We start from the raw sequence: 26,770 nt of genomic DNA, 5'->3' as shown, positions 1-26,770 counted from the left end.
CGGTGCCTCTGTGTGGGTAATTATCCGAAAAACAAACAGGATACAATCATCGAAAATATTGTTTAAAAAAAGCTGGGTCCTCTTCATGAGACTTGTCAGGATAGTTAGGATCTGCCAGAGATACACCAGTATCCTCAGCATACTGAAGAAACCACAATGGTCAACCTTACGACAGTATGACCAGTTTAATGACACGGCCTTTCACAACACAGGCACAACATGGTCTCGTCCATATCCTCTACTGGACCATTAGTCCAAATATATGACCATTTGCTCTTTATTTTTTTCTGTTGGGATGAGATAGTTTATCTCCGCTCCATCAAGAAGATTTTTATATTGTACTACTGAACCATCAGCGAGTGGAATGGACTACCAAAAGAGGTCGTCAAGGAACGGACCGTGGATATGAGTATGAATGTCAACTGCATTTGACAGGCTTATAGAGTGATATTGCCACACAATGTAAAATATATTGACCCTACCAATTTATCCAATTCTATCCCAACTCAAATGGCATTCATATGTCCATGATGGTGACGTCACGGCCCTCAAACCTTTCTCTGATATGGCCTTTTTATTCATCAAACTATTTAAATGCATAATATAAATGATTATGAAACTCAGTTAATTAAGGAATTGCACGATGCTGGTAGCGCTTCTTTCAGGATATAAATTTGCTTGCTAAATGATATGCAAAAACTACTCAGCTAAATTTACAGCTCAATTGTCACATTTTCGTGTTTTCTTTTTCTTTTATTTATTTTTTGACTTCAATGTTTTTGGCATTGTTTATTTTTGCCAATTCTGAGTGTCCCTTACGCTACTTGTAAACATCCATTATGGTATACATCAGAGGTGAATGTCCTTGTGAATCTTTAAACCGCCACGATCTATAAATCGTGATTATTACCAATCAAGGTGAAAGGAGGTGTTATCCATTCTGTTTACTAAACTTAATTTACACAATTATACAATTATACAATTATAGGGTTTTATGCATCACCCCTTTTGTTTTAACAGAAGTTGAGATCAATTTTGGATTTCCACCTTTTTGGGCCCAAGCATCAAAGATGAGTTCTTTCTGAGTTTTGAAATTCATAGTTGAAGGGGTTTATGCACCACTTTTATGTTTCAACAATACCTTAGACCAAACTGAATTCCTACCTTTTTGGCCCCAAGCATCACCAAAAGGTTACAGGCTAATTGTATCCATTACCCAATTGTAAATGTGCAATCACGCATGTATATTATGTTCATATTTCAAGATACAAGGTAGTAGACTCGGCTAGTGGATATCTTAATAAGTCCCTAAGGTTTGTTGTAATCTTTATGAATACAATTGTTGGTTTTGTTTTTTAGTAGTGGCGTTATAATATACAAAGTTAACTCATTGTTAAATTGCAATTAACCAATTCTAATTTAAATTTTGAAATTCATTTAAATAAGGGATTTTATGCACAATCATTTCTGTTTGTACAATAGTTTAAACCAATTTGGATTTCTCCTGGATGTAAATAAAACAACAGCAAATGCAAGAGAAATACAAATGCATGAACAATTTATATCTAAAGTTTACAATAAATTAAATAATTAATCTTTTCATTGTGAAATTTGTGAAATTCATGTAAAACAAACTCTACTCGGTACATAAGGTAACATTTGGTAAGGGGAGATAATCTCCCTACAACTTCATGGACAACTTGTAAGACCACATCTAACAACTTAGTCACTTTTCATGTCTATGTAAAGCTGTGTTGCTGAAATCGATATATTACAAAAAACAAAACATCAATTATATTGTAATGCCCGATACCTTAACACTCCTTAGAATTTCTGTTGGACATCAAATCACAACTAACATGAGAACTTACAGTTTTCCACAACCTCCTNCACCCCTGTGACCTTAAATATAAGTAAAGGTTATAAAGAACTTTGTAGCCCTTCATCCAATCATGGTATAAGCCAGATATCATCATTCTGGGACTTTTGGTTATTCAGAAGAAGCCATTTAAATCTTTCAAACATTTTTGACCCACCCATGTAACCTTGAATATAGGTCAAAGTAATTAATTTTACAAACTTGGTAGCCCTTCATCCAAGTATGTTTAAATGGCAAAATATCATCATTCTGGGCTGCATGGTTTTTCAACGGATGTCGTTTAAAAGATTTTAAATATATTTGACCCTTGTGACCTTGAATATGATTGAACATCCTTTATTTGAACAAACTTTGTCGCCCTTCATCCAAGCACACTACTGGTCAAATATCATCACCCTAAGCCTTTGGTTATTCAAAAAGAAGGCGTATAAAGACTTTAAACATATTTGACCCCTACGACCTTGAATACAGGTTAGGGTAATTGATTTAAACAAACTTGGTAGCCTTTAATCCTAGCATGCTACTGGCCAGACATCATCACACTGGGATTTTTGGTTATTCAGAAGAAGTTGTTTAAAGATTTTTACATATTTAACCCCTTTGACCTTGAATATGAGTGAAGGTAATTCACTTGAACAAACTGGGTAGCCCTTCATCCCAGCATACTACTGGCCATATATCATCACCCTGGGCATTTGGGTTATTCAAAAGAAGTTGTTTCAAGGTTTTAAAACATATTTGACCCCTGTGACCTTGAATATGAGTGAAGGTCATTCATTTGAACAAAGTTGGTAGCCCCTCATCCCATCATGTTACATGCCAGATATCATTATCCTGCAAATTTTGGTTATTCGGAAGAAGTTGTTTAAATTTATGTTAAGACAATTGACCCCTGTGACCTTGAATATAGGTGAAGGTCATTCATTTGAACAAACTTGGTAGCCCTTCAGCCTAGCATGCAACTGGCCAAATATCATCACCCTAGGCATTTTGGTTATTCAGAAAAAGTTGTTTAAAGTTTTTAACATATTTGACCCCTGTGACCTTGAAAATTGGTGAAGGTAATTTATTTCAACAAACTTGGTAGCCCTTTATCCCAGTTTGCTTCTGGCCAAATATCATCACCCTAGGCCTTTTGGTTATTAAGAAGAAGTTGTTTAATAAAGTAAAATATTGACGCCGGCCGACAGCATCGCACCACGGCATAAGCTCACTTGGCCTTTCGGGCCAGGTGAGCTAATAATGACAAAACTAGCTACGCAAATGAGAAAAAGTTGAAAAAATAATAGGTTAACAGGAGGACTATATCTATTGGAAAAGTATGATAACTTAATTGTTGTGAAGCTAAATATCAATTTTCGTTCATCGAGACTAAAGTTTTAACAAACCTGTAATTTTTGAAGCTATGTCAGGATCTGGGTAAATGTTTTCCACTGCCTCAAATAACTGGTCTCCTACAGACTCTTCTGAGTCTGATCCCTCATCACTGTCATTATCAGATACTTCCTCAGCTGCCTCAGCCTCCGCAGCTGTCAGTGACTGTACTGCTTGCTCTACAGCCTGCTTCAGGAACTGGGCATTGTGTAGCATCAGCTCCACTTCCACAGACTCTGTTTCCAGTAGCATACCTAAAAGACAAAACACATAAGTAACAAGAGGAATAAAAAGCCTGTATACACATGTATACCGTAACATCTCCACCTGTATAGATTCTCTTATTGATCAATTACAAAATTTAACTACTCAGAACAGCAGCAAGCTGAATACATAAAATCACATCTGTACCTGTATACAAGTTTTAGGTAAGGAGATCAAAAACATAGCCAATATAATTAATTTTGTTTATATATTTTCATAAAACTCCATTTTCCCATCTAAATATCACAAAAGATGTATATGGTTTTATATCACTGATTTAACATGCATGTTAATGGCAAATTTATCACACGTAAAATTGTCTGTACAGGCTTAAAATCAATGAAAATAATGACTGGCCACAGTTTTATGAATATTCCTTAACTTAAGGCAATTCCTTAAGATTTTCCATAAGAAAGCATTGCTAAGAAATACAAGTAAACGCTCTGAAACATAAGATATTTCCTTACCCCAATAATGCTTTCCTACATCAGTTTAGGATTTTCCTGAGCTAACCCATTCACCCATAAAGTCACATTTGAACCTTATCATATCAAAGACTGGGCAAGTCAAGTTTAAATATGTAGGGGTGAGCGATTTTACTGGGGCCTGTCCATTTTAGTGCTGATTTTTTTTAAGGAAAACTTGTATATAGATCTGTTAAAATCACATCTTCTGCTTGTAACAAGTCACACATGATGGTTAGAGAAATGTACTACAAATGTACATGTATACCAATTAAAGAAAGCACCTACCTGTGATTTGACTAGATAGTGTTGGCTCCAGTTGACTGACTTTTTCAAATAACTTATCAGACACAGCAGTGGGAAGAATTTCTGAAGCTGGAAGTGCCTTGACTGATTCATTTTCCACTATATAAGATCCACTACAATAGAGAAAAACCTTATATTACAGGTATACATGCCTGTCCTCATTCATGGAGGGTTAGAACCTGATCCTGCCTACCTAAATTCAATTTTATTTCTGTTTTAAATATTCCACAAATTTCTCACTAGTTAATAGAAAACATGTCACATTTTGTTGTCAAACCTCACTGAAACCTTCAACTGATCTCACTATTTTGCATTGGAAAGTTCTGGAATGTATCTAACCTAATAAACACCCATCCTTTACAAGTGTCCCCTATCCCTTTTCAGGTCTGAGTGTTCCATCCCTTCACCATATTTACTGATTTACCAAGGTACTTGTAAAATAGTGTCCATTAGACAAAAAAAAATGTGTTTCCTGTAACATGATGGATTTTTTTTAGGGTAGGTGGGTACCAGTTACGTAATAAGTTTCATTTTAACAAATAGTTGTATATGGTCTATATAGGAGAGTGATCTTGACTTTAACAGTGCTTCTTTGAAAATTGCCTTAAACAGTCTAGGGTAGGCACAAACAAGAGGTCCAATGGGCCTGCATCGCTCACCTGGTATTAATCTCACACTTGTAATCTTAAAAGTGAACTAAAATACAGCTACAGGCAGAATATCAGTGTTTGATTCATAAGAACCTATTAAAAGATTTAAACATATGACACCTGTGACCTTGAATGTCGAACAAGGACCATAGGTTGAAAGTGGGTCAAGGTCATTCATTTGAACAAACTTGGTAGCCCTTTATCCCAGTTTGCTACTGGTCAAATATCATCAGCCTTGGCCTCTTGGTTATTCAGAAGTTGTTTAAAGTAAAAAGTTGACGCTGGACGCACACCAGACCCTGCACCATGCCATAAGCTCACTTGGCCCTTTGGGCCAGGTGAGCTAAAAATTGGGTAGGTAGGGTAACCTGAGAAACATCAAATATTTTATGTATGACCTTAAGGCTACTTTTTAAGATTTCTGGAAGCTAGGTTCTGAAATTGTTCAAATTTCCCAATGTTTAAAAGCGTAAGGTGCTTCTAAGGTCAAATGTATCGTAAAAAGTACAGTACTGTATCCTGAAAAAAACATAAACACAGGATGCTCCTGAAAACAATCAAAACAAAATACCTGTTGACCTGTGTACAAGAAGATTCATCTATAGCTGACAGCTTGGTAATGGAATACATTGTTTTACATTTCCCTGAACTGAACCAATGGCATTTAGGAGTAACTGACTGATGTGGCAACACTGATACTACATATTACATGCTGCTTTATTTTGGTGTGGAACTATGATGTAACTGTGGCTATGAATTCACATATACACATGTAAATAAATTACAGCAACAGAAGCAGCTATCACATTTATGGAGATAACAGTTGTTTTAAAGCCTGCATATATCTTATGTTTCAACATACCTTTCCTTCAAAGTCTCTTTTGCCAAATGGATTCTTGTCCCAAGGAAATGTTTATCCTCCAACAAATGAAAGGCTTCTTCCTTTCCACATTCTAGTAATATTCCTGTGATCTTCTGAGCAAGATACTCGCATCTACATGATTCAAGTACCTTACTGTAAAGATGTTCTCCTAAAACTTCATTAAAGTCAAGTAACATGGGGTGGCTGACATTTTCTGTTTTCGTTTGTGCCATTGTGGTGACAGACACGCTGTTGAGGTCAGTGCATACTTACATGGACATAAAATTTCATGACTTAAATCGTTTTAAAGATAATCAGGAATCCAGTCTCTGTGATTTTTCAGTTTTCAGATCATACCAACTTTTTCCTAAGTCTATATCTCCTGTAAATTGTAGAAAAGACAAATTCATAAATACCTTTCTGAAGATTTCATATTTTAAAAATTTGGCCATAAAATATGGAATATAGATTTTTTTTTTAACAGATACATATATATACTTAAGAAATGACCAAGATTTTTTTTGGGTATATACGGTATATACCGAAAATAAATTGTGCACTTTTTTGCCTAAACCGCTTGCGGATTTATGCAAAGTGCACCATTTTTTTTGGGTATATACCGTATATACCAAAATAAAATCTGATGGCATGTTAAATGTAATGTAACAAAAAGGGAAGAAAAGTAATTAAGAAATAATATGAGTAACAGCTAGCATTGAATGTAACAAACAAACCATATGAAATTAACAAAAGGATTAACTGTTAATTACAAGCATTAACTTGAACGAACAACTTAGTCTCTCTTTGGGTTTTCAAAGCATAAACTATCTGACGTTTGGTCAGTTTAGCATGTCAAATGCCACTCTTACTACTTACTATACATACTCTACTGAGCCTGTTTAATCTACATACATTCATGTAGGCTAGTATTGTCAGGAAATATTTGGTGTTAGGCAAGGAGATGCACTTTGGTCCTTGTACTCTGAATCACAGGAAAATGTGTTTTTAAGTAAACTTTCACAAATTAAATATCATCATATAAAGAAACTCTATGCCAAGTTGCATGCTAATCCCCAAATGCATTTTATGTACAATCAGCGGATAAACATTGGAAATATAGGCAGAACATTTGATAAAACAATGAAATCGGTTAACTTTAACGATTAAAGCAGATACCTTCCTTGAAGCTAGGAGACTTAAAATTACCAGCAAATCAAACTTCATATATTAAATCAATCATTTTACAGTAGTTGTGGTGGCAAATGCCATTTTTGATTTGTAAGTTAACTTTGATAAGTAAAAAAACAAATCAGGACCTGGAACTCACTTCAGCCACAGGTGTTGAGCAAATATTATATGATATATATAATATACAATACTAACAATTGATATCTTACACTTATAGCATATAAAGGTTGTCATACACCTTTTAATTCACTTAAAATTAAGAGATATTTGAAAAAGTCAAGTTTGAGATGTGTTCCAGAAGCCACAACTCAGTACAAAACAAAAGGAAAGTATGTAGTCAATATGTAATTTATGTAAGTTTACGTAAATGAGTGAAGTTGTAAATATCAAGTCAAAATATTAATTAGAAAGGAAATTATTGAGAAAACAAATTACTTTTCAATTGAAAATGACCGAAAAGACCCCCCTGACATAATCCTTCGTTTCATATAAACAATCTTTAAGTGACGATTGAACTTCTGTCATTTTTCATTCCGTTACATATGCTTGTTTAATTTATACATGTTTTCAAAAACAGAAACGATATTATTTTGGTTTTTAAGGTAATTTTGAAAACAGCAAACTATATTTGTGATTTACCATACCCCTTTTGGTACCCCCAGAAACCCACTTTCGGTCAAAGTTTTACCATAGTTTTTCCGCATGATATACAATAGGACATCTATAAACAAAATAAGGAGGTGAAAATCTGAATATACCGGGGCCCAAAAAAGGGCCTTATAGACACCCTTTCTTAGTCCTTCGCACCAGCATATATGCTACTGACCAAAGATCATCACACTCAAGGCCTCTTGGTTATAATTCAAAAGTTGTTTAATAAAGGTAAAAAAATGATACACTAAGACAGAAGGAGAATGGAACCTGCATCATGCTTTATACAAACTTATTTAATTATTTTGTTTACATGTTTCACTCTATATCACATTATAAATTATGAGTTAATTAGCCTGGGCAGTAAATTATGGTTATTATCTTTTTTTGGCAGAGCAGCAATTGTTTTTGGAATTAAGTTTTCATGTGTCCACATGCGAGTGTTGGTATCAGTTAAGAATGCTTTAGGAAATGGATAACTTTATTTATATCCTTTTGATGTAATTATAATTCAAGGGTTCTGATTTAGGTATAGGCGTTATTGCACACACAAAAACTTAATTTTATAAGTTTGTTTACAAAATCAGAGAGATCCTGTAATCGATTGTAATCAAGGAACAGGAAAATGTATGACCAGACCCTCCGAACTCTAGATCTAGACAGATGGTCTACCAATTGAGCTACCTGGTCACCAATGATCGACCCGGGAGTGAGTCTAGTTCCTCTACATTCCCCCCTCCTTTTTCTTAGTCTTTGCACCAGAAGACACAACTATTTACAACCCTCAGGTTCGAGTATCCCCTTGCCGAGCATTCACCCAGAACTTGAAACAAGGGTTGGTCACAGACACCAAATGTAGAAGGAGTTGAAAAATGCACAGCCAGTTCAGGGTTTGAACACGAGACCCTCCGAACTCTTGATGGACGCTCTACCAACTGAGCTATACGTATATAAATACAATTGTCATCGACAACCCAGTCCAGTTCTGCTACACTATGAACATTTCAATATTTTACCCTGTGAGCATTCGCCGCATGGCTAACTTTAAATGTGATAGTTTATTGCATCATATCACGGAATTGTTATCTAAGTCCGTGATCATATCAATCAAATCATTTTATGACAATTATGATTTTAATATTTCTATAGCTTTCTAAGCTGCAAGAGATATGATGAAAGTACTAATTTCACATTTACACAAAAAAAATCACATTTATAACTGCCACATTAAGACTTTGAAGTTTATCTTTGAAAAAAAAGTTGTTTTTGTAACTCCAGACAAATATATATATATATATATATATTATAATACATGTACAGTAGGCCTATTTCTCAACAGTTATCTCCCTTTGGTCATCGCAAACTGCTACAAGCTATCCTGAAAGTATAGTATACGCGTTTCCTTTCTTTGGCATATCTATAACATTTAATTTGTAATAAAATGTTTAATGCGTTATTAATTAATTAAAAATATTACATTTTGACGCCTAGAAGAAATCATTTACCTTTGTCATTCATATTCCGTAAGTTCAGGGATACGATTATCTTTTCTTATTAGAATTTTAGCTGCTTCCGGCAAATACTATCACTTCATCCGCTATCCGAAAGAGTTCTAAGCTATTATTACAAATCATAAATCTTCTTTATTTCAAACCCAAACAACATAACACATTTTTACATATATTGAAATTATGTGTTTATTTATGATAATAAATTGTTATGAAATATTGCTTTACTATGTATTCATTTCTTACTCGCGAACTACTTTCATACCCTCTTTCTCGCTGTAACTTCCTGAGGTGACCATGCTTTCCTAATTCCTGTTTGTAATGCAACAAATTACTTCAAATGCCAGTACTAATCCGTTTCAAATTAAGTTATCGAATAAAACTAAACCACCGTTACACTACTGTTTTTCAAAATAGCTTGTTGTTGTGCCATAATTATGCCATTTTGTGTTTTAAACACCCGACAGTCAGGCTCCAATATACACCCCCCCCCCTCTCTCCAGACTAGTACACATTTTTGCAACGTGTGGTGTACCAATTAATTATTTTATTCCATGAATGCTTATCGATGTGTTCGACGCTTTTTCTTCGAATGGAAAGAAACTTGGTACCATGTATTGCCATTTACCATACATTGCCAATGACAATGTATCCGTGTAACGTTTTGTCTAGTTATGAAATAAAAATGCTATTGTAAAAGACTTAGGGATGGTAATTTTAAGGTTCAACAAGCTACCTAAAAGATGACCGGTTTTATCATCCTAAATGTAAACCCCATGATATTGAACAGGTTGGGCGCATGTGGGTTATAATCATGCCTTTGGGTACGTAACAGTTTCCCATTTGAGTAACAATTTTATTACTGAAATGGGGGAATAAAGTAAAATGAAAATACGTCAACTTCTTTTAAACACTTGGAGGTCTATTTAAAGATAATGATTACAATATCTTATACTTTGTTATTTCAATGGTAAATGCTGATGTTTACCTAGTTAAAACACGACAGCATATTTTGCCCTGAACTCAGTTTGCCGGAGATGTTTTCATCCAAATATATATAGTTTTAATATTAATTGGGTGTTAAATGTTGTAGATGATTAAAAACTATTTTTCTATGTCTCATGAAAAGCTCTTGATCTGTTCCTTGAAGAACTGCATGCTGTGTAGAGACCTGGTCCCCATGCTTGCGAGATTAATGTACAAGTCTTTGACTCTCATAGCATAAAAGAGGAAAGATGTCTTCAAATGTGATATTAATAGCCATGTATATAACTAAACAGACTGGAAAAAGTTTTGCCAATAAATATACTCACAGCAAAACAATTTTGGGTGGATGGTTATTAGGGCAATCTGATCCATCCATGTTTATTGCTTTTGTGACCCAACAGATTGCTAGAAAATCATCTAAAAATTTATTCCTATATTTCTTTATCTACTTTGATTTATCGATGACATGTTTACAAAGTGTCATGTATCCACGGAATGGTGTTTTGTAGAGTAACCATGAAATTTGGGCCCAACGGAAATATCTGATTTCACAGTCGATAAAGAAGCAATGATCATGATGGAGGTTCAAACTTTGATCCTTATTTCTTAGCTTTCCTATACTGACCTTAATCACAAGGTTCATAATAATTATCAGTTATCATTTTCACTGTATTGTAGACTAGTACATTACTTCAGAAATTAGAAATGGGTGAAACAATTTTTTTATGCAAATGATCCTTGCTTGTTAACAATTTAAATTAAAGAGGAACAGTTTAAATGTTGGCGTCCATGTTACCAATTGACGACGGTGACTCGTAACATATTCTCAGTCTTGACATTCAACGTAGATGTATTGATGCTTCATTGTAAGTTTTGTGTTGGCACATGAACCCACTTTTTACTTGTCACATGCACATTTATCTGACCAAGCCTTTTTCTATGTTTCATTTTTTTTCCTGTAAACTGGCACAGTGAATGTAATGTCTCTTTGCATAGAGTTATTAGAGCATGTGCATTTTTGGATTGACATTATATTGAGTCATTGTATTTTTAACAAATGAAATGGACAAATAGAATTATTTGGTGATGCACGCGTACAACACTTATTTTGATCTTGTTTTTTTACAGACTTATAAAAGTCACCATGTCAGCCGATGTACAATGGGCAATCATCAGGAACAACTCCTGTTTCCTGTTGAAGGGAAACAAGAGAACCTTTAGTATGGTATGTGCTGGACTTAAGGATGTATGATACACTTAAGTATAACATGCTACTCTTTCCATTTACGGTATGAATATTGATTTAGATTTTATAGATCAATTGAGTACATATTTGGAAGGGTACATGAATGCAAGTTTTGTGACACCGTCACCATATATATATATATAACACTGGTATTTGGTTTAGTAGCATACATCCTGAAACAAGTTTTCATACTTTTATCATATTCAGTCTGCTTCCTTTCATTGCATGCACCAATTCCAATTTCATGAGTTTATAATAAACTTGTATTGTCTGCAGTAGAGATCTCGCAAGTCTACAACAAGGACAAACAAAAATGTTACTGTAGTGAAATTTGTGCGAATGCTGCCGATTAATTTTCTTTCAATCAATGAAAAAATAATCATGTTTGAATTTGCCATAAGTTCATAAAAAGTTATTAATGAAAAGACTAATTAAGGTAGGAAAAAAAAGAGACATTTTTTTGCCTAGCTTATGGTATCCTATATAATTGATTTCAATTTCAGGAACCCAACAATTTGAAGGCTATCAACTCCTTCCGCTACAATGGCCTGGTAAGGAAGAAGACAATTGGTGTAGAACCAGCCAAGGATGGCAAGGGTGTTGTCTTGGTTACACGAAACCAGTCTGGTAGGTATCAGTCGGGACCAAAACAAAATGTGTGTTTCAATACTGGTATTCATAAGAAATGACCATAAGTTAGTTTATAAGCATCGAAATTGGAATAATTTTACTGAACTTCTTTGGTTTTAACTTTATGCTTAAATATTCCATGAGCCATAAAACAGCACCAAACAACCAAATTGTGCCTGAAATTCTGAATCATCGCTGATTACAAAAGAAAAAAGAATGTCGCTGCCATTAATAAAAGATTAGCAAATTTCTTGGAGATTCTGTGGTCCAGAAATATTGCAGTATGGCCATCAAAACAGTTCTGAATTTCAAAGAAGATTTTTTTTATTAATACACAGCTTCAAGAATTAAAATTGGCACCATGGCTCTGACTTTTTTATGCCGTGGTCCGGCGTCAATATTTTACTTTAAACGACTTCTTCTTAATTACCGATAGGCCTAGGGTGATGATATTTGGCCAGAAGCAAACTGGGATGAAGGGCTACCAAGTTTGTTCAAATAAATGACCTTCATCTATTTTCAAGGTCACAGGGGTCAAATATGTTAAAAACTTTAAACAACTTCTTCTCAATAACCAAACTGCCCAGGGAGATGATATTTGGTCAGTAGCATGCTAGGGTGAAGGGCTACCAAGTTTGTTCAAATGAATGACCTTCAATTATATTCAAGGTCACAGGGGTCAATTGTCTTAAAAAAACTTTAAACAACTTCTTCTGAATAACCAAAATGCCCAGGGTGATGATATTTGGCCAGTAGCATGCTGAGATGAAGGGCTACAAAGTTTGTTCAAATGAATGACCTTCACCCATATTCAAGGTCACAGGGGTCAAATATGTTAAAAACTTTAAACAACTTCTTCTCAATAACCAAAATGCCCAGGGTAATGATATTTGGCCAGTAGCATGCTGAGATAAAGGGCTACAAAGTTTGTTCAAATAAATGACCTTCACCCATATTCAAGGTCACAGGGGTCAAATATGTTAAAAACTTTAAACAACTTCTTCTGAATAACCAAAATGCCCTGGGTGATGATATTTAGTCAGTAGCATACTAGGATCAAGGGCTACCAAGTTTGTTTAAATGTATGACCTTGAATCATATTCAAGGTCACAAGGAGCAAATATGTTTAAAATATTTCAACAACTTGTTCTGAATAACCAAAAGGCTCAGGATGTTGATATTTAGTTAGTAGCATATGCTGGGATCAAGGACTACTATGTTTGTTAAAGTGAATGACTTTGACTTATATTCAAGGTCACAGGGGTCAAATTTGTTTAAAATCTTTAAACAACCTCTTATGAATAACCATGGGTCCCAGGATGTTTATACTTTGCAAGTTGCATCCTGAGATGAAAGGCTATACAATGTGTTCAACATAATGACTTTGTTTGACTTTCAATCACAGGGGTGAAATGTTTTTAAAAAAATTCACAGGGTCTTTTGAACGAATTTTAATCATAAATACTGATATTTTGCCTGTAGCTTTATTTTAGATCACTTTTAAGGTTACAAGTGTGAGTTTTATACCAGGTGAGCGATGCAGGCCCATTGGGCCTCTTGTTGTAACTATGTCACCTCATGATATTTTGTGCTTTTCCAGAACTACGTAACTTAGTTAACCAGAATGCTAGCAAATTTGCCTATCAGGTTCAATTGCTTTTGTTGAGCTTTGTTATGAATCCATGTCTCGGGGACACTCTACCTACCTGCTACTCGGACAAACGCTTAAATGAACATGACAAACTGTACTACTATACAGATTGTCACAATAACCTCAGCAAACAGTCTTTTGTCAGTAATTTATGAATATAGATAAGCCTAGATTGAAAGGATAATTAAAACTTCAATCGATATGTTTGGACAACCTCTTTGATATCTAGAATAATAATATTAAGTATCCTATTGATTCAAAATGATTTGTGATGAACATTAATCGGTACTTATATTTTTCACTTGCCCAGTCGGGCAAGGCAAGTGATCAAAACATTCAGGTTTAATATAATAATGATGTTTTTGTCTTTTTAATTTTATAAATATTTGAACTGTATCTGAAATAAAAATTCTTGAAACTGTACTGATATAACGGTGTAACATGTTATATTGCCCTGGGACCCTGAATAAGGTGACAACATTAGTCCCTACTGTGTTCAGTTTAGACAGTTTTCACTTAGTCCATGTAATGATTAATTTTATGTACCAGTCTATTCTTATACATGCAGACATTTTGTGTTTTAGGATGGAGGAAACCTTGTAAGAGCCACACTAAGATGGAGCTGAAGAGAGATCCAAGACGTGTGGTGAACACCATCAGGAAGACCATTGGTAATAACAGATACAGGAAGGACCTCAAGATGGTGAGTTAACTCAACATATCTGTTACCTGGTATCTAGTAGAACATATCTGTTACCTGGTATCTAGTAGGAGGTAAAACTCAACATATCAGTTACCTGGTATCTAGTAGAACATATCTGTTACCTGGTATCTAGTAGAACATATCTGTTACCTGGTATCTAGTAGAACATATCTGTTACCTGGTATCTAGTAGAACATATCTGTTACCTGGTATCTAGTAGAACATATCTGTTACCTGGTATCTAGTAGAACATATCTGTTACCTGGTATCTAGTAGAACATATCTGTTACCTGGTATCTAGTAGGAGGTAAAACTCAACATATCTGTTACCTGGTATCTAGTAGAACATATCTGTTACCTGGTATCTAGTAGAACATATCTGTTACCTGGTATCTAGTAGAACATATCTGTTACCTGGTATCTAGTAGAACATATCTGTTACCTGGTATCTAGTAGAACATATCTGTTACCTGGTATCTAGTAGAACATATCTGTTACCTGGTATCTAGTAGAACATATCAGTTACCTGGTATCTAGTAGAACATATCTGTTACCTGGTATCTAGTAGAACATATCTGTTACCTGGTATCTAGTAGAACATATCTGTTACCTGGTATCTAGTAGAACATATCTGTTACCTGGTATCTAGTAGAACATATCTGTTACCTGGTATCTAGTAGAACATATCTGTTACCTGGTATCTAGTAGAACATATCTGTTACCTGGTATCTAGTAGAACATATCTGTTACCTGGTATCTAGTAGAACATATCTGTTACCTGGTATCTAGTAGAACATATCAGTTACCTGGTATCTAGTAGAACATATCTGTTACCTGGTATCTAGTAGAACATATCTGTTACCTGGTATCTAGTAGAACATATCTGTTACCTGGTATCTAGTAGAACATATCTGTTACCTGGTATCTAGTAGAACATATCTGTTACCTGGTATCTAGTAGAACATATCTGTTACCTGGTATCTAGTAGAACATATCTGTTACCTGGTATCTAGTAGAACATATCTGTTACCTGGTATCTAGTAGAACATATCTGTTACCTGGTATCTAGTAGAACATATCTGTTACCTGGTATCTAGTAGAACATATCTGTTACCTGGTATCTAGTAGAACATATCTGTTACCTGGTATCTAGTAGAACATATCTGTTACCTGGTATCTAGTAGAACATATCTGTTACCTGGTATCTAGTAGAACATATCTGTTACCTGGTATCTAGTAGAACATATCTGTTACCTGGTATCTAGTAGAACATATCTGTTACCTGGTATCTAGTAGAACATATCTGTTACCTGGTATCTAGTAGAACATATCTGTTACCTGGTATCTAGTAGAACATATCTGTTACCTGGTATCTAGTAGAACATATCTGTTACCTGGTATCTAGTAGAACATATCTGTTACCTGGTATCTAGTAGAACATATCTGTTACCTGGTATCTAGTAGAACATATCTGTTACCTGGTATCTAGTAGAACATATCTGTTACCTGGTATCTAGTAGAACATATCTGTTACCTGGTATCTAGTAGAACATATCTGTTACCTGGTATCTAGTAGAACATATCTGTTACCTGGTATCTAGTAGAACATATCTGTTACCTGGTATCTAGTAGAACATATCTGTTACCTGGTATCTAGTAGAACATATCTGTTACCTGGTATCTAGTAGAACATATCTGTTACCTGGTATCTAGTAGAACATATCTGTTACCTGGTATCTAGTAGAACATATCTGTTACCTGGTATCTAGTAGAACATATCTGTTACCTGGTATCTAGTAGAACATATCTGTTACCTGGTATCTAGTAGAACATATCTGTTACCTGGTATCTAGTAGAACATATCTGTTACCTGGTATCTAGTAGAACATATCTGTTACCTGGTATCTAGTAGAACATATCTGTTACCTGGTATCTAGTAGAACATATCTGTTACCTGGTATCTAGTAGGAGGTAAAACCCAACATATCTGTTACCTGGTATCTAGTGGAACATATCTGTTACCTGGTATCTAGTAGAACATATCTGTTACCTGGTATCTAGTAGGAGGTAAAACTCAACATATCTGTTACCTGGTATCTAGTAGGAGGTAAAACTCAACTTATCTGTTAGCTGGTATCTAGTAGAACATATCTGTTACCTGGTATCTAGTAGAACATATCTGTTACCTGGTATCTAGTAGGAGGTGCTTGTTTATGGCCATAATTATGTTATTTATACATATGGCATGTATAAATAGATTTGTTCATGCATGCAAAAAATTGAATAAACAGTTCAGTGGCAGATTAATTAGGTCATGTACATAAAAAGTTCTACCTTAACTATTAATTTCAGTTCATTCTCAGATAATTGTGAACAGCTATTTCTGAAAAGGCATAATGAAGTTGCGATGTTTGAACAAGATAAAGAACTAATTGTTTTAGTACCAGGTATCAGTGCGTCTCGTATTCATTTACATCTAACTGTTAAAAACAGCATGATAAGAGGTTCTATGAGTGTACTAAGCGTGCCACGTGAAATCCTGTTCTAATTAACTGTTTTGTTTATGTTTAGGCTGCTATCCGTCGTGCCAGTGCCCTCCTCAGGAGCCAGAAGCCTGTGGTCGTCAAGTCGACAAGAAAAACCAAGAGTTAGAAGTCTTGAGTGTACATAGAGGCTAATAAAATGTGGTAAAAAGTTTGAAACTTTTTGTGGTTTATAATCTCATTTCTTCTGGTGTTCAGGAGCACATTTTCACAACCTTAGGTGCCTGCATATAAAAATAGCCACCATTCAAAGATGTGATATAACTGGGTTCTTTGTGTATGATTGAATTTCATTTTAGGGCATTTATGGAAATACAGAGAGTGAACTACAGAAGTATTTTAGCCCTCTGCATTGCATGATGCTGTTTACAGTAATTCTTGTCCTGTGTCCTTGCCAGGTTTTTGTCTCGCTGAGAGACTCAAAATATTCTTGATTTTAACTTAAAACACATTGCATAACTACCACAATTTATGCAACTAGTTTCTTGTAAAATCAAAGATTGAAGTCGCACTACAAAAAGGTTTATCCATGTTTGAACAATTGTCAATTGGACATTTACTGATTTTGAGGCAATTTTATGTAGCAGCTATTACATTTTTATACGCCCATCAAATTTGACGGGAGTATTATGGTATGGGGTTGTCTGGCCGGCCGGCGTAACCTTTTGTTTGTCAGGCAATCTCCTCCTACATTTTTCAACCGATCTCTTTGAAACTTTGTATACATTATAATCATGATAACAAGTTGCGTCTCCCTCAAAAGAATTTTGATTTGACGATTTTTGCAAAAGTTATTGCCCTTTGTTCATTTCAGTATTTGATTTTCTCCTACATTTTTTAAGCATGTCGGCTAACCACTCTTAGAATGATGCAGATCTTATTTCAATGTAAGAAAGTATATAACACTATATGACATTCGACGGGCGTATATTGTTCCACCCCGCGGTAATCTTGTTTTAGTGGTGAAAGGATCGGGGAATCACTGAAAATTGGTTAACTTGAAATTGATCATGCTGCGATGTAATATGTAGTTTGGAAATAGATTTAATACAGAATGTGAATAATATAATTCAGTAATGTTACATTTTGGCTTGGTATACACGTGCATGCAGGAGGCAAGTGTTCATCAAATAGCACTTGTATGATCAAAGCTGTTGTGTAGCCCAATCATCATCGACACTAGTCATAATCTAAGCTGCTGTGTGTACATGGATGTGTTGTGATCAAACCTGTGGCATTGTCCTGGAAGTCGTAAGAGATTTAGCATTTCTGTTATAATAATAATCCGAGGTTCTTGTAGTTTGTAGGTCGTCTCAAAAGCGGCTCGCAAATTATTATTTGTGGTTATAGGGCCTTTGGAACCAGCCAATATCTTTCTCAACTCCCTGGGGAGCATACAGCCGGTGCTGCCATTTCGGTGCTCACAGCTAGCATTCTACAATTCTAGCACTGCCCAACAATGTACTCATTTACAGCCGAGTAGACTGGAACAAGTGGAGTAAATTATCTTGCTCGAAGATACAACACAGTGCCGTGCTGTGACTCGAACCAACAACCCTTCGGTCATGAGCCCAACGTCCTACCATTCGACTACAGTGCCTCCTAATACTGACTACGAACAGATAAATGCATGCATTAAGTTGCAAAAAAACTGATTATTACACTTTCAAAAACAAAAGAACATCTCAAATTATTGTATATAAATATATTTTAATCATGACTGCTTAGTAATCATGTATGCACAGTTTAATAATAAAAAATGACTGTCTTGGGTAGACAATGCAATATCACAATTTATGGAATCCAGTACCATGGTATACAATACACCAGGGCTTAGGGCTACAGTATATAATACACACCATGGCTGAGGGCTACAGTATACAATACACACCAGGGCTTAGGGCTACAGTATACAATATACACAAGGGCTGAGGGCTACAGTATACAATATACACCATGGCTGAGGGCTACAGTATACAATACACATCAGGGCTTAGGGCTACAGTATACAATAAACACCAGGGCTGAGGGTTGCAGTATACAATATACACCAGGGCTGAGGGCTGCAGTATACAACACACACCAGGGCTACAGTATACAATATACACCAGGGCTGAGGGCTGCAGTATACAATACACACCATGGCTGTGGGCTACTGTATACAATACACACCAGGGCTGAGGGCTACTGTATACAATATACCCCAGGGCTGCAGTATACAATACACATCAGGGCTGCAGTATACAATATACACCAGGGCTGAGGGCCGCAGTATACAACACACACCAGGGCTACAGTATACAATATACACCAGGGCTGAGGGCTACAGTATACAATATACACCATGGCTGAGGGCTACAGTATACAATACACACCAGGGCTGAGGGCTACTGTATACAATATACACCAGGGCTGCAGTATACAATACACATCAGGGCTGCAGTATACAATATACACCAGGGCTGCAGTATACAATACACACCAGGGCTGCAGTATAAAATATACACCAGGGCTACAGTATACAATACACACCAGGGCTTAGGGCTACAGTATACAATATACACCATGGCTTAGGGCTACAGTATACAATACACACCATGGCTGAGGGCTACTGCATACAATACACACCAGGGCTGCAGTATACAATACACACCAGGGCTGAGGGCTACTGTATACAATACACACCATGGCTGAGGGCTACTGTATACAATACACACAAGGGCTGAGGGCTACTGTATACAATACACACCAGGGCTGAGGGCTACTGTATACAATACACACCAGGGCTGAGGGCTACTGTATACAATACACACCAGGGCTGAACCTGAAAGCTACAGGATACAATTTGGGACAAATATGCCGTCTATATAAGTTACACTTCTACACCAACTGGAAACCAAGTGCAATAATTAATATATAATGGTTCTTACTTGATGCCAATCAATGACTAATGATTACATGTAATACTCTAACTTCAGATCAGTACAAAAAATGCACTGAAATTAAAAGTCTCAAGGAAATACTATTAGAGTGGTATATTATTTTCTCAATATATCATGGAAAATGCGTTAGGTACCAAGAATTTATAGCAAGTTTTACCAGCAAGGGTATTCATACAGGAACTACTTTTCCTTTGTGAATAAAACAGAAAAGGAAGAAAACAATTGGTACATTTTAATATTAAAATTAATACATAAATTAACTGCAATTCAAATACGGAAACAATTTGTCTGTGTGTTGAAAAGAAAGTATCTTTTCAATATAATCAGTATGAAAAAAACATTCTTCAGTACAAAATAAAATTGATAAAAACATGAATGTTAATAATCGTTTCCTATAGTCTGTATCAAAAACATCTTTTAAGCACAGTGATATTTTCCTATTTTAAAATGATTATAACATTTCAAATGAAATATTGCTATTATAGAAAGATATACATTGTATGATAAATATACAAGTAAAATAAACCACATTTTAATATCGAAATAAATCAATGACATTCAGTTAACTACAACATACATGATTTTTACAAAATGCACTTTTCATAATTTGAGAAAACAGAATGCAGACAGGCAGATCATTAAAATTTGCCTATAAACAACAGATTTTGTAATGGCAAGACTTTTCTAATTTATAGATGATATATGTTATTGCTTGTGACCTTTAAACATGTTGTATAAAGGCCTCCCGTATAAATTATTGACTGATACCGAATTACGTTAGCATGCTGTACACTGTCGGTTTAAATCACAACGGTTTTATTATATGGTATACTATCTAACTACTGGTGTCTATTGAACAACTTTAGCCGAGCATTCTGCATATTCAAGTGAACAAATATTTAGAGGTATCAACCCAAATGTTCAATATCTTCAATTAAATAACTTTCATAATATTTTTCTTGAAACAAAAACTAAATTACTAAGGAATTTGAATGTTTCACTACAGTACATGTACCGTTCAACTTTTACCTTTCAATATAGAAAAACAGGAGGAAATAGCTATTGGTAACCTTGATATACTTAGTTTAACTTGTTTACTCTGAACGCACGCACATCTGCCTCTTAACTCAGATCATAGTCCATGTTAAATATTAGATATACAAAACAAATTTCATACAAAGTGTTAATAAAGTCTTGTAAAAATGAAAAAAGTAATTGAAACTTAAATAATCAAATTTAATGTGCATGTAAAATAAATTGTGAGTAAAAAGGAGTTGAAAATGATGAACTACTCTGGTTGATTTTCTTGTGCGGATAAATAATTCTATCGGGACGGACACAACACTCAAAAGAGATATAAAGAAATCGGTGGTACAGATATAAACATTTGTGGGACGGATATGAACTTAAAACGGTTCCTGTTAATCACAGTACTCATTTGATCATGTTTGCTACATCACAGAGAAAATATACTGGTATGTAATAAACTAAACAGTAAATCATACACTAATGACAACCTATGAAATCATTAAAAAAAAATACAATTTCTATCACAGTTATTGAATCTCTTAAGTGTAGTTATAAATAAATATTGTATGCATGTACTTATATACACAACCTTTCATCAAGATGTCGTATTTTCTTACATAAATACTATCAGTAGTTAATATTTACAACAGAATGAGTTATAAAACTTGGGACTTAACTTCAGACACTTAAAATGGTACAGTTATAAATCTAGCAATCACCATTTCTATGCTGAAAGTTTACAGTTGCAATATGAACCCAAAATAATATGGAAAAAAGGATACAAACTATGTAAAAGTATAGTTCAAAATTAATTTTGACATTGAAGTTTTGTTTAAACCACAATGATCTACACTCAGGTATAGATTCAATTACCTGGTATGTTTATATACCTTTCTGTATGCCAAAAAATATAAAAACCATTGTTACAATCAACACTGATCGGCACCAGTGCTCATTGGTTCTATGTTAATAAATAGTGTGTACTTTGATTTTATTCCTTATAAACTATAAAAAGTAATAATGAAACTTTATACAGTATGTATTAAAAAACTGAATATTTATGACAAGATTAATATTCACACATAATTGGTATATTTAATATACTAATGATTTGTTATTTATGTATTTAATATAAACATAATTTACATACTCACCACACAAAATGACCAACATTTTTACAATTGATCTATTTTATTTACATGCACCATCTAATGTCCACTTTGCATACAAAATATATATCCTTCAATGATGAGGTATTTTTATAACATCTAACACACTAGTCATTATTATCACAATGTATTGAGGGTATGTTACAAAGTCTAGTTCAATTTGATATTAATCAAATGTACAATACAAAATGATGTTTTGTTACCTTAGTCCCCTATCACTATAAAACGTTACATGAAAATGTTGGCATTATAAATAGAGTTAAACCAAGGGAGATAATTACCTTCTATTCTTTTTCCTACTGGTATCAATAATTGTATCTGCATTTCATTATACAAAATTATACAAAGGAATCGCAGGGCAGTAACAGGAGCAACACACAGTCAAAGTGACTTTTCAAACAATTGCTGATGTACATCAAAATCATAATAAATTCAAACGCATCTCATCTCAGGGCAATTGTAGACAGGAAGGTATTGGGGTGGGGGAAGGGATGTATACTTCTGATAGATGATATGTGGTGGATGGGGCCTAAAATAACTGCTTCCATTTGTAAAGTTGACCCTACATGAAATATGAAAATCGTGGTTGGTGGAGAAGGTTCTCCCTGCCCCCATATATTTCTGGGTCAGCCATCAGACATCTGGATTTTCTTTCAGCTGATTAAGATACAAGGTACTGGCTTTAAAATTATGTTCTTGACGTCATAATACATGTAAACACATCAGTAAAGTGTAAATGGCATGATAATATACTGGTAATTGTGGACAGCAATTTAAGTTTTGTAGATGTAGAATACCTTTCCGCTGAAACTGATCACCATTACCTGTCGATCTTGTTGTTGATACAATAACTTGATTCAAGTTGAATATGATCCAGGGAAATCAATTAATGCTCTATCACGGGCCTCCACATCTAATTCTCCAATATCTACCTATCTCAGGATACAGTTTATTAATCAACATACGATGTTACAATCCAGTAATGTGCCCATCAGTGTAACACTGGGACAGATAGACATATCCTTTATTTTCTACACAGTTGTAATACTGCTGTGTTCCCTTACTGATTACAATTCCAACAATGTCCAGATAAAAATATACTTAGTTTGACATTTTGTGAAAATCAAAAACAAAATTCACTGACCATACAACAATTAAAAAATGACATATAACCACTTCATGTATATATTTTGTATAGTATAGGGTCAAGCTAGTGTTACACATAGTAATCGTGATAATTACTGTATTGTATATCATCCTAATGTATCATATGATACGTCCTTCTATTCTGTTTCACATGAGTACAATTCATGATGTGCATGCATCGATACACATTATTCTCAACAAATATGGCATTCAAATTTGATTATACTTTTTGTTCAGTTTACACGTCACACAAGGCCTACTTATATTCCAAATAATCCACTCACTGGAACAAAAAAGTTCCCTTCAAGATCATGTGATACCAATCACCATCTCTTCTCTAAATGTCCATACATCAGTCATACCTGACCTTCAAATAGAACACACTCCATCAATAAATGACAGTCTTATCCATACAGAGCCCTCCTCTCAGGACCTCCAAGGGTACAGTGTACATTATAACTCGTATACTCCTCACCGACCGAAGGCAGAGCTGTCACAACATTAACTCCATCTGGATGCTAAATGTAGACAACCATAAATGTGCTTCCTCACATTATCAGCTATTGCTGCATCTTTCCCTGGTGTTTAATTTATGGAAGGACAGTTTCACCATACTGAGCTAGCTAGAAGTGTATGGAGAGCCAGTCTCGTCATACTGGTACATCTTCTGCTGTATAGTCTATGGAAGATCAGTACATTAATATTAAATCATTCTCAGGTGTAACTTCAGGCCAGTTTCACCATACAGAGGAGCCAAATTCTTTGTGTTTCTTTGCCAGCTTCAGCTCCCCTCGAACTGTGCTCATCATTTTGGTTGTGAGGTCATCAATTTCCTCCGTCAAATTGAGAGACTGGTTCAGGGCATCCTCATACTCCTGTAATTATTCAACAGTTCCATTATTGTAACCAACCTTTGATAATAATAATCAATTAAATAAGTATATATTGAGGATATCATTGAGTGGTGATTATAACCCAATGACCCCTAAAGTCACATTTGAACCTTACCATATCAAAGTCCAGTTTATATATGTTAGGGTGGATGAAAAACAAATGGTATTATTTGTTGTTTCTCTCATAAACTAATGGTAAAATATATATATGAAGACATTCTGTGGAAATTATATTATCTGGTATGAACTTCTACATTATATCATTAATTCATGCAATGTATCATTAATTCATAGAATGTATCAATAATTCATACAATGTATAATATCATTAATTCATTCAATGTATCATTAATTTATAGATTATCATACAAATTTATACAATGAATCATATCATTACTTAAAACAATGTATCATATCATTAATTTATACAATGTATCATTAATTTATAAATTGTAGCATTACAGTAATTTAGACAATGTGTACCATTAACTTAAATACTCCAGGTCAAAAACAATCTTCTAGAAGCAGTTAAAATCAGTTTAGAATTTCAAGTGACCTTGAAGCCATGTACTGGACTTCTGTTTGCATGTCCGAAGGTTTTGCATTCACACTATCAAATTATTGGTCAATTGTACGACAAATATTTGACTTTTAATAAGAAATTAAAATGACTGTTCTCTACATATTGACACACATTAACAAGAAGTTAAATAATGTTTATCATGTTTTGATGTAATTATATATCAATAGATTAAAACTTGTATAGATAAACGTGAACAAATAACATGTGCAGACTAAATACTTGTACTACAGAGAGCAGAGAAATAGGAAATACAATCTGACAAAACATCTAAGTAACAGTAACACTGGAAAATAGAGTGAGAAAGGGTGGGTAACATGCATAAAAACCAGAGTGTGACTGCGTGAGATCGTATATTGTAAATCACTTTGTATAATGATGTAACATACATATTAAAGCATCATAATTCACCAGGCTGGTCTATAGTAAATTCAACTCTAGATTGCACACATAATTGCTCACACAAAAAAGAGTTTAAAGTATGTAAGACTGAAAAAAAACATGAAATTAAAGTGATTTACAATAACGTAAGTGTACATGTAGAAACATAGGTGTAAGTGGTATAGATGATACAATTACAGGCACAGATCAGAGTACAGGATGTTACAGAGGGTGGATTACACAGGGTATAGACAACAGACTTGACCCTAATGAAGGAGATAATCATTATTAGAAAACTTACTGTATTAAACTGGTAACATTGAAATAATGAACCAACTGTATTCAATTCTGATGTTTCTACAGAGTTATCATAATCTAGGGGGCCTAACTGAAATTTTTACTAGCAATAATTATTGGATATTAAAGATTGATCGAATTTAACATGCATTATTTCAATATTAGTATCTAACAGATAATGATTTAAAATGTATCAATTTGTAGCTGTTAATAAAGGAATATTGGCCTAAAGATGAAATATCTGGGAATTTCTACATCTGAAACTAGGTCATTGCGCTGGAAGCCGACTGACCCTTATTTTGTGAGCGGAGAGTGACTGCTATCTGTACGGTCTGAACGGAGTGACGTACCCCTTCATCAGAGTCAGTGTTAGGTGGGTTAGTCTCGACAGCAGTGCAGACACCATCACCAAGGTCACCATGGCTGGGACTACCATGGCCACCATTTTTTACCTTTCTGTATCGCCGACCGGGTCTTCGCTGCCTCCTACCTGAGCTTTGGCTCCTGTTTAAGATAAACAACTTAAAACTGTAAAATTTGTGTCAACATGTCCAAATGATTTTACTGCTGGCTCATGTTATTCAAGCCCAGATGCGTACTTTTTAACAGCTGGCATATTGTTCAGGATTCTGGTAACAGGCTTTCAGATATCATGGTCTTGTGATTCCCCTTCGAATGGGCAAGAGGATCTTTAAAATCCCAGACTTGATTTAAATTCACCCTGGGATGAGAGGGATCTATAAGATGCCGGACTTGATTTAAATTCACCCTGGTATGAAGAGGGGTTCTTTAAGATGGAAGACTGAATTTAATCATTGACAACAATCTAGAAAAGGTACACAAGACTGTAAGCATTCATTAGACTAATTCAGGTAGTTCTTAACTATATGCAATGCTAATTAATTAGCATTTATTCCTTATCACATCATTGAGATCACATGCCACAAACTGATGACCTACAGAGGTAAAAAGCTGATATACATTTTGTTATTTCATTGTGAAAAGTTGCAACTAGTTACACATTACTAGTATGTATTTATTTAAATGATTTTTCAATTATATTTTTTTATTTTTTTTTATGAATTAGGAAGACTAATGTTGACGAACCATAAATTGATATCCCATACTTATAACTGTAAAGAACACATTTGTAAGAAGTAATCTTTGCCATTTTACTTACCTTCTCTGATACAACTCATCCTCTGACTCGGCACTTTCACTCTCACTACGGTACTCTCGGACAAGATAGCGTGACCTTCCTCTGCCTTCTGGGGAGTAGTGACGGATCCTGGAGGCTGATTTGGATCTCTGTCTTGGTCTCGACCTTCTCAGAGAAATTAAGTATTATAACAATTAATGACACATATCAAATTAATAGTTACACAGAATCATGTCCTAAGATTACAGAATAAATTTATTACTATAAT

General features: G+C 34.7%; 3 protein-coding genes and 1 long non-coding RNA gene across 6 annotated transcripts in view; 1 reads left to right on the top strand and 3 right to left on the bottom strand.

Moving 5' to 3' along the window:
* Positions 1-1,722: 1,722 nt before the first annotated feature.
* Positions 1,723-9,223, bottom strand: LOC110455622. Its single transcript, XM_021505832.1, has 5 exons — positions 9,144-9,223; positions 5,800-6,181; positions 4,270-4,400; positions 3,268-3,507; positions 1,723-1,757 (listed from the first exon to the last, which is right to left on the bottom strand). The coding sequence occupies exons 2-5, from the start codon at positions 6,030-6,032 to the stop codon at positions 1,723-1,725; spliced, it is 639 nt and encodes a 212-aa protein (XP_021361507.1). The 5' UTR covers positions 6,033-6,181; positions 9,144-9,223.
* Positions 9,224-9,405: 182 nt separating this feature from the next.
* Positions 9,406-17,058, top strand: LOC110455639 (60S ribosomal protein L28-like). The gene is made up of 5 exons (XM_021505884.1): positions 9,406-9,437; positions 11,262-11,358; positions 11,883-12,006; positions 14,245-14,363; positions 16,935-17,058. The coding sequence occupies exons 2-5, from the start codon at positions 11,278-11,280 to the stop codon at positions 17,013-17,015; spliced, it is 405 nt and encodes a 134-aa protein (XP_021361559.1). The 5' UTR covers positions 9,406-9,437; positions 11,262-11,277; the 3' UTR covers positions 17,016-17,058.
* On the bottom strand, positions 14,347-16,928 carry LOC110455640. Its single transcript, XR_002463481.1, has 3 exons — positions 16,522-16,928; positions 14,458-16,453; positions 14,347-14,417 (listed from the first exon to the last, which is right to left on the bottom strand). It is a non-coding gene; the product is annotated as an uncharacterized LOC110455640 (long non-coding RNA).
* Positions 17,059-19,723: 2,665 nt separating the features above from the next.
* The window catches only part of LOC110455627, a 66,664-nt gene continuing 59,617 nt past the window's right edge, over positions 19,724-26,770 (bottom strand). For all 3 annotated transcript variants that reach the window (XM_021505853.1, XM_021505851.1, XM_021505852.1), the window contains exons 14-16: positions 26,524-26,667; positions 25,796-25,847; positions 19,724-24,067 (exon numbers count right to left, since the gene is read on the bottom strand). In XM_021505853.1, the coding sequence (XP_021361528.1) occupies positions 23,930-24,067; positions 25,796-25,847; positions 26,524-26,667 (334 nt within the window). In that variant the 3' untranslated portion in view covers positions 19,724-23,929. The remainder of the gene's footprint in view (positions 24,068-25,795; positions 25,848-26,523; positions 26,668-26,770) is intronic.

The sequence above is a fragment of the Mizuhopecten yessoensis genome, unplaced genomic scaffold, assembly GCF_002113885.1.
Source record: "Mizuhopecten yessoensis strain PY_sf001 unplaced genomic scaffold, ASM211388v2 scaffold8335, whole genome shotgun sequence".
Taxonomy (NCBI): Eukaryota; Metazoa; Mollusca; class Bivalvia; order Pectinida; family Pectinidae; genus Mizuhopecten; species Mizuhopecten yessoensis.
This window is presented reverse-complemented; position numbering and strand designations above follow the sequence as displayed.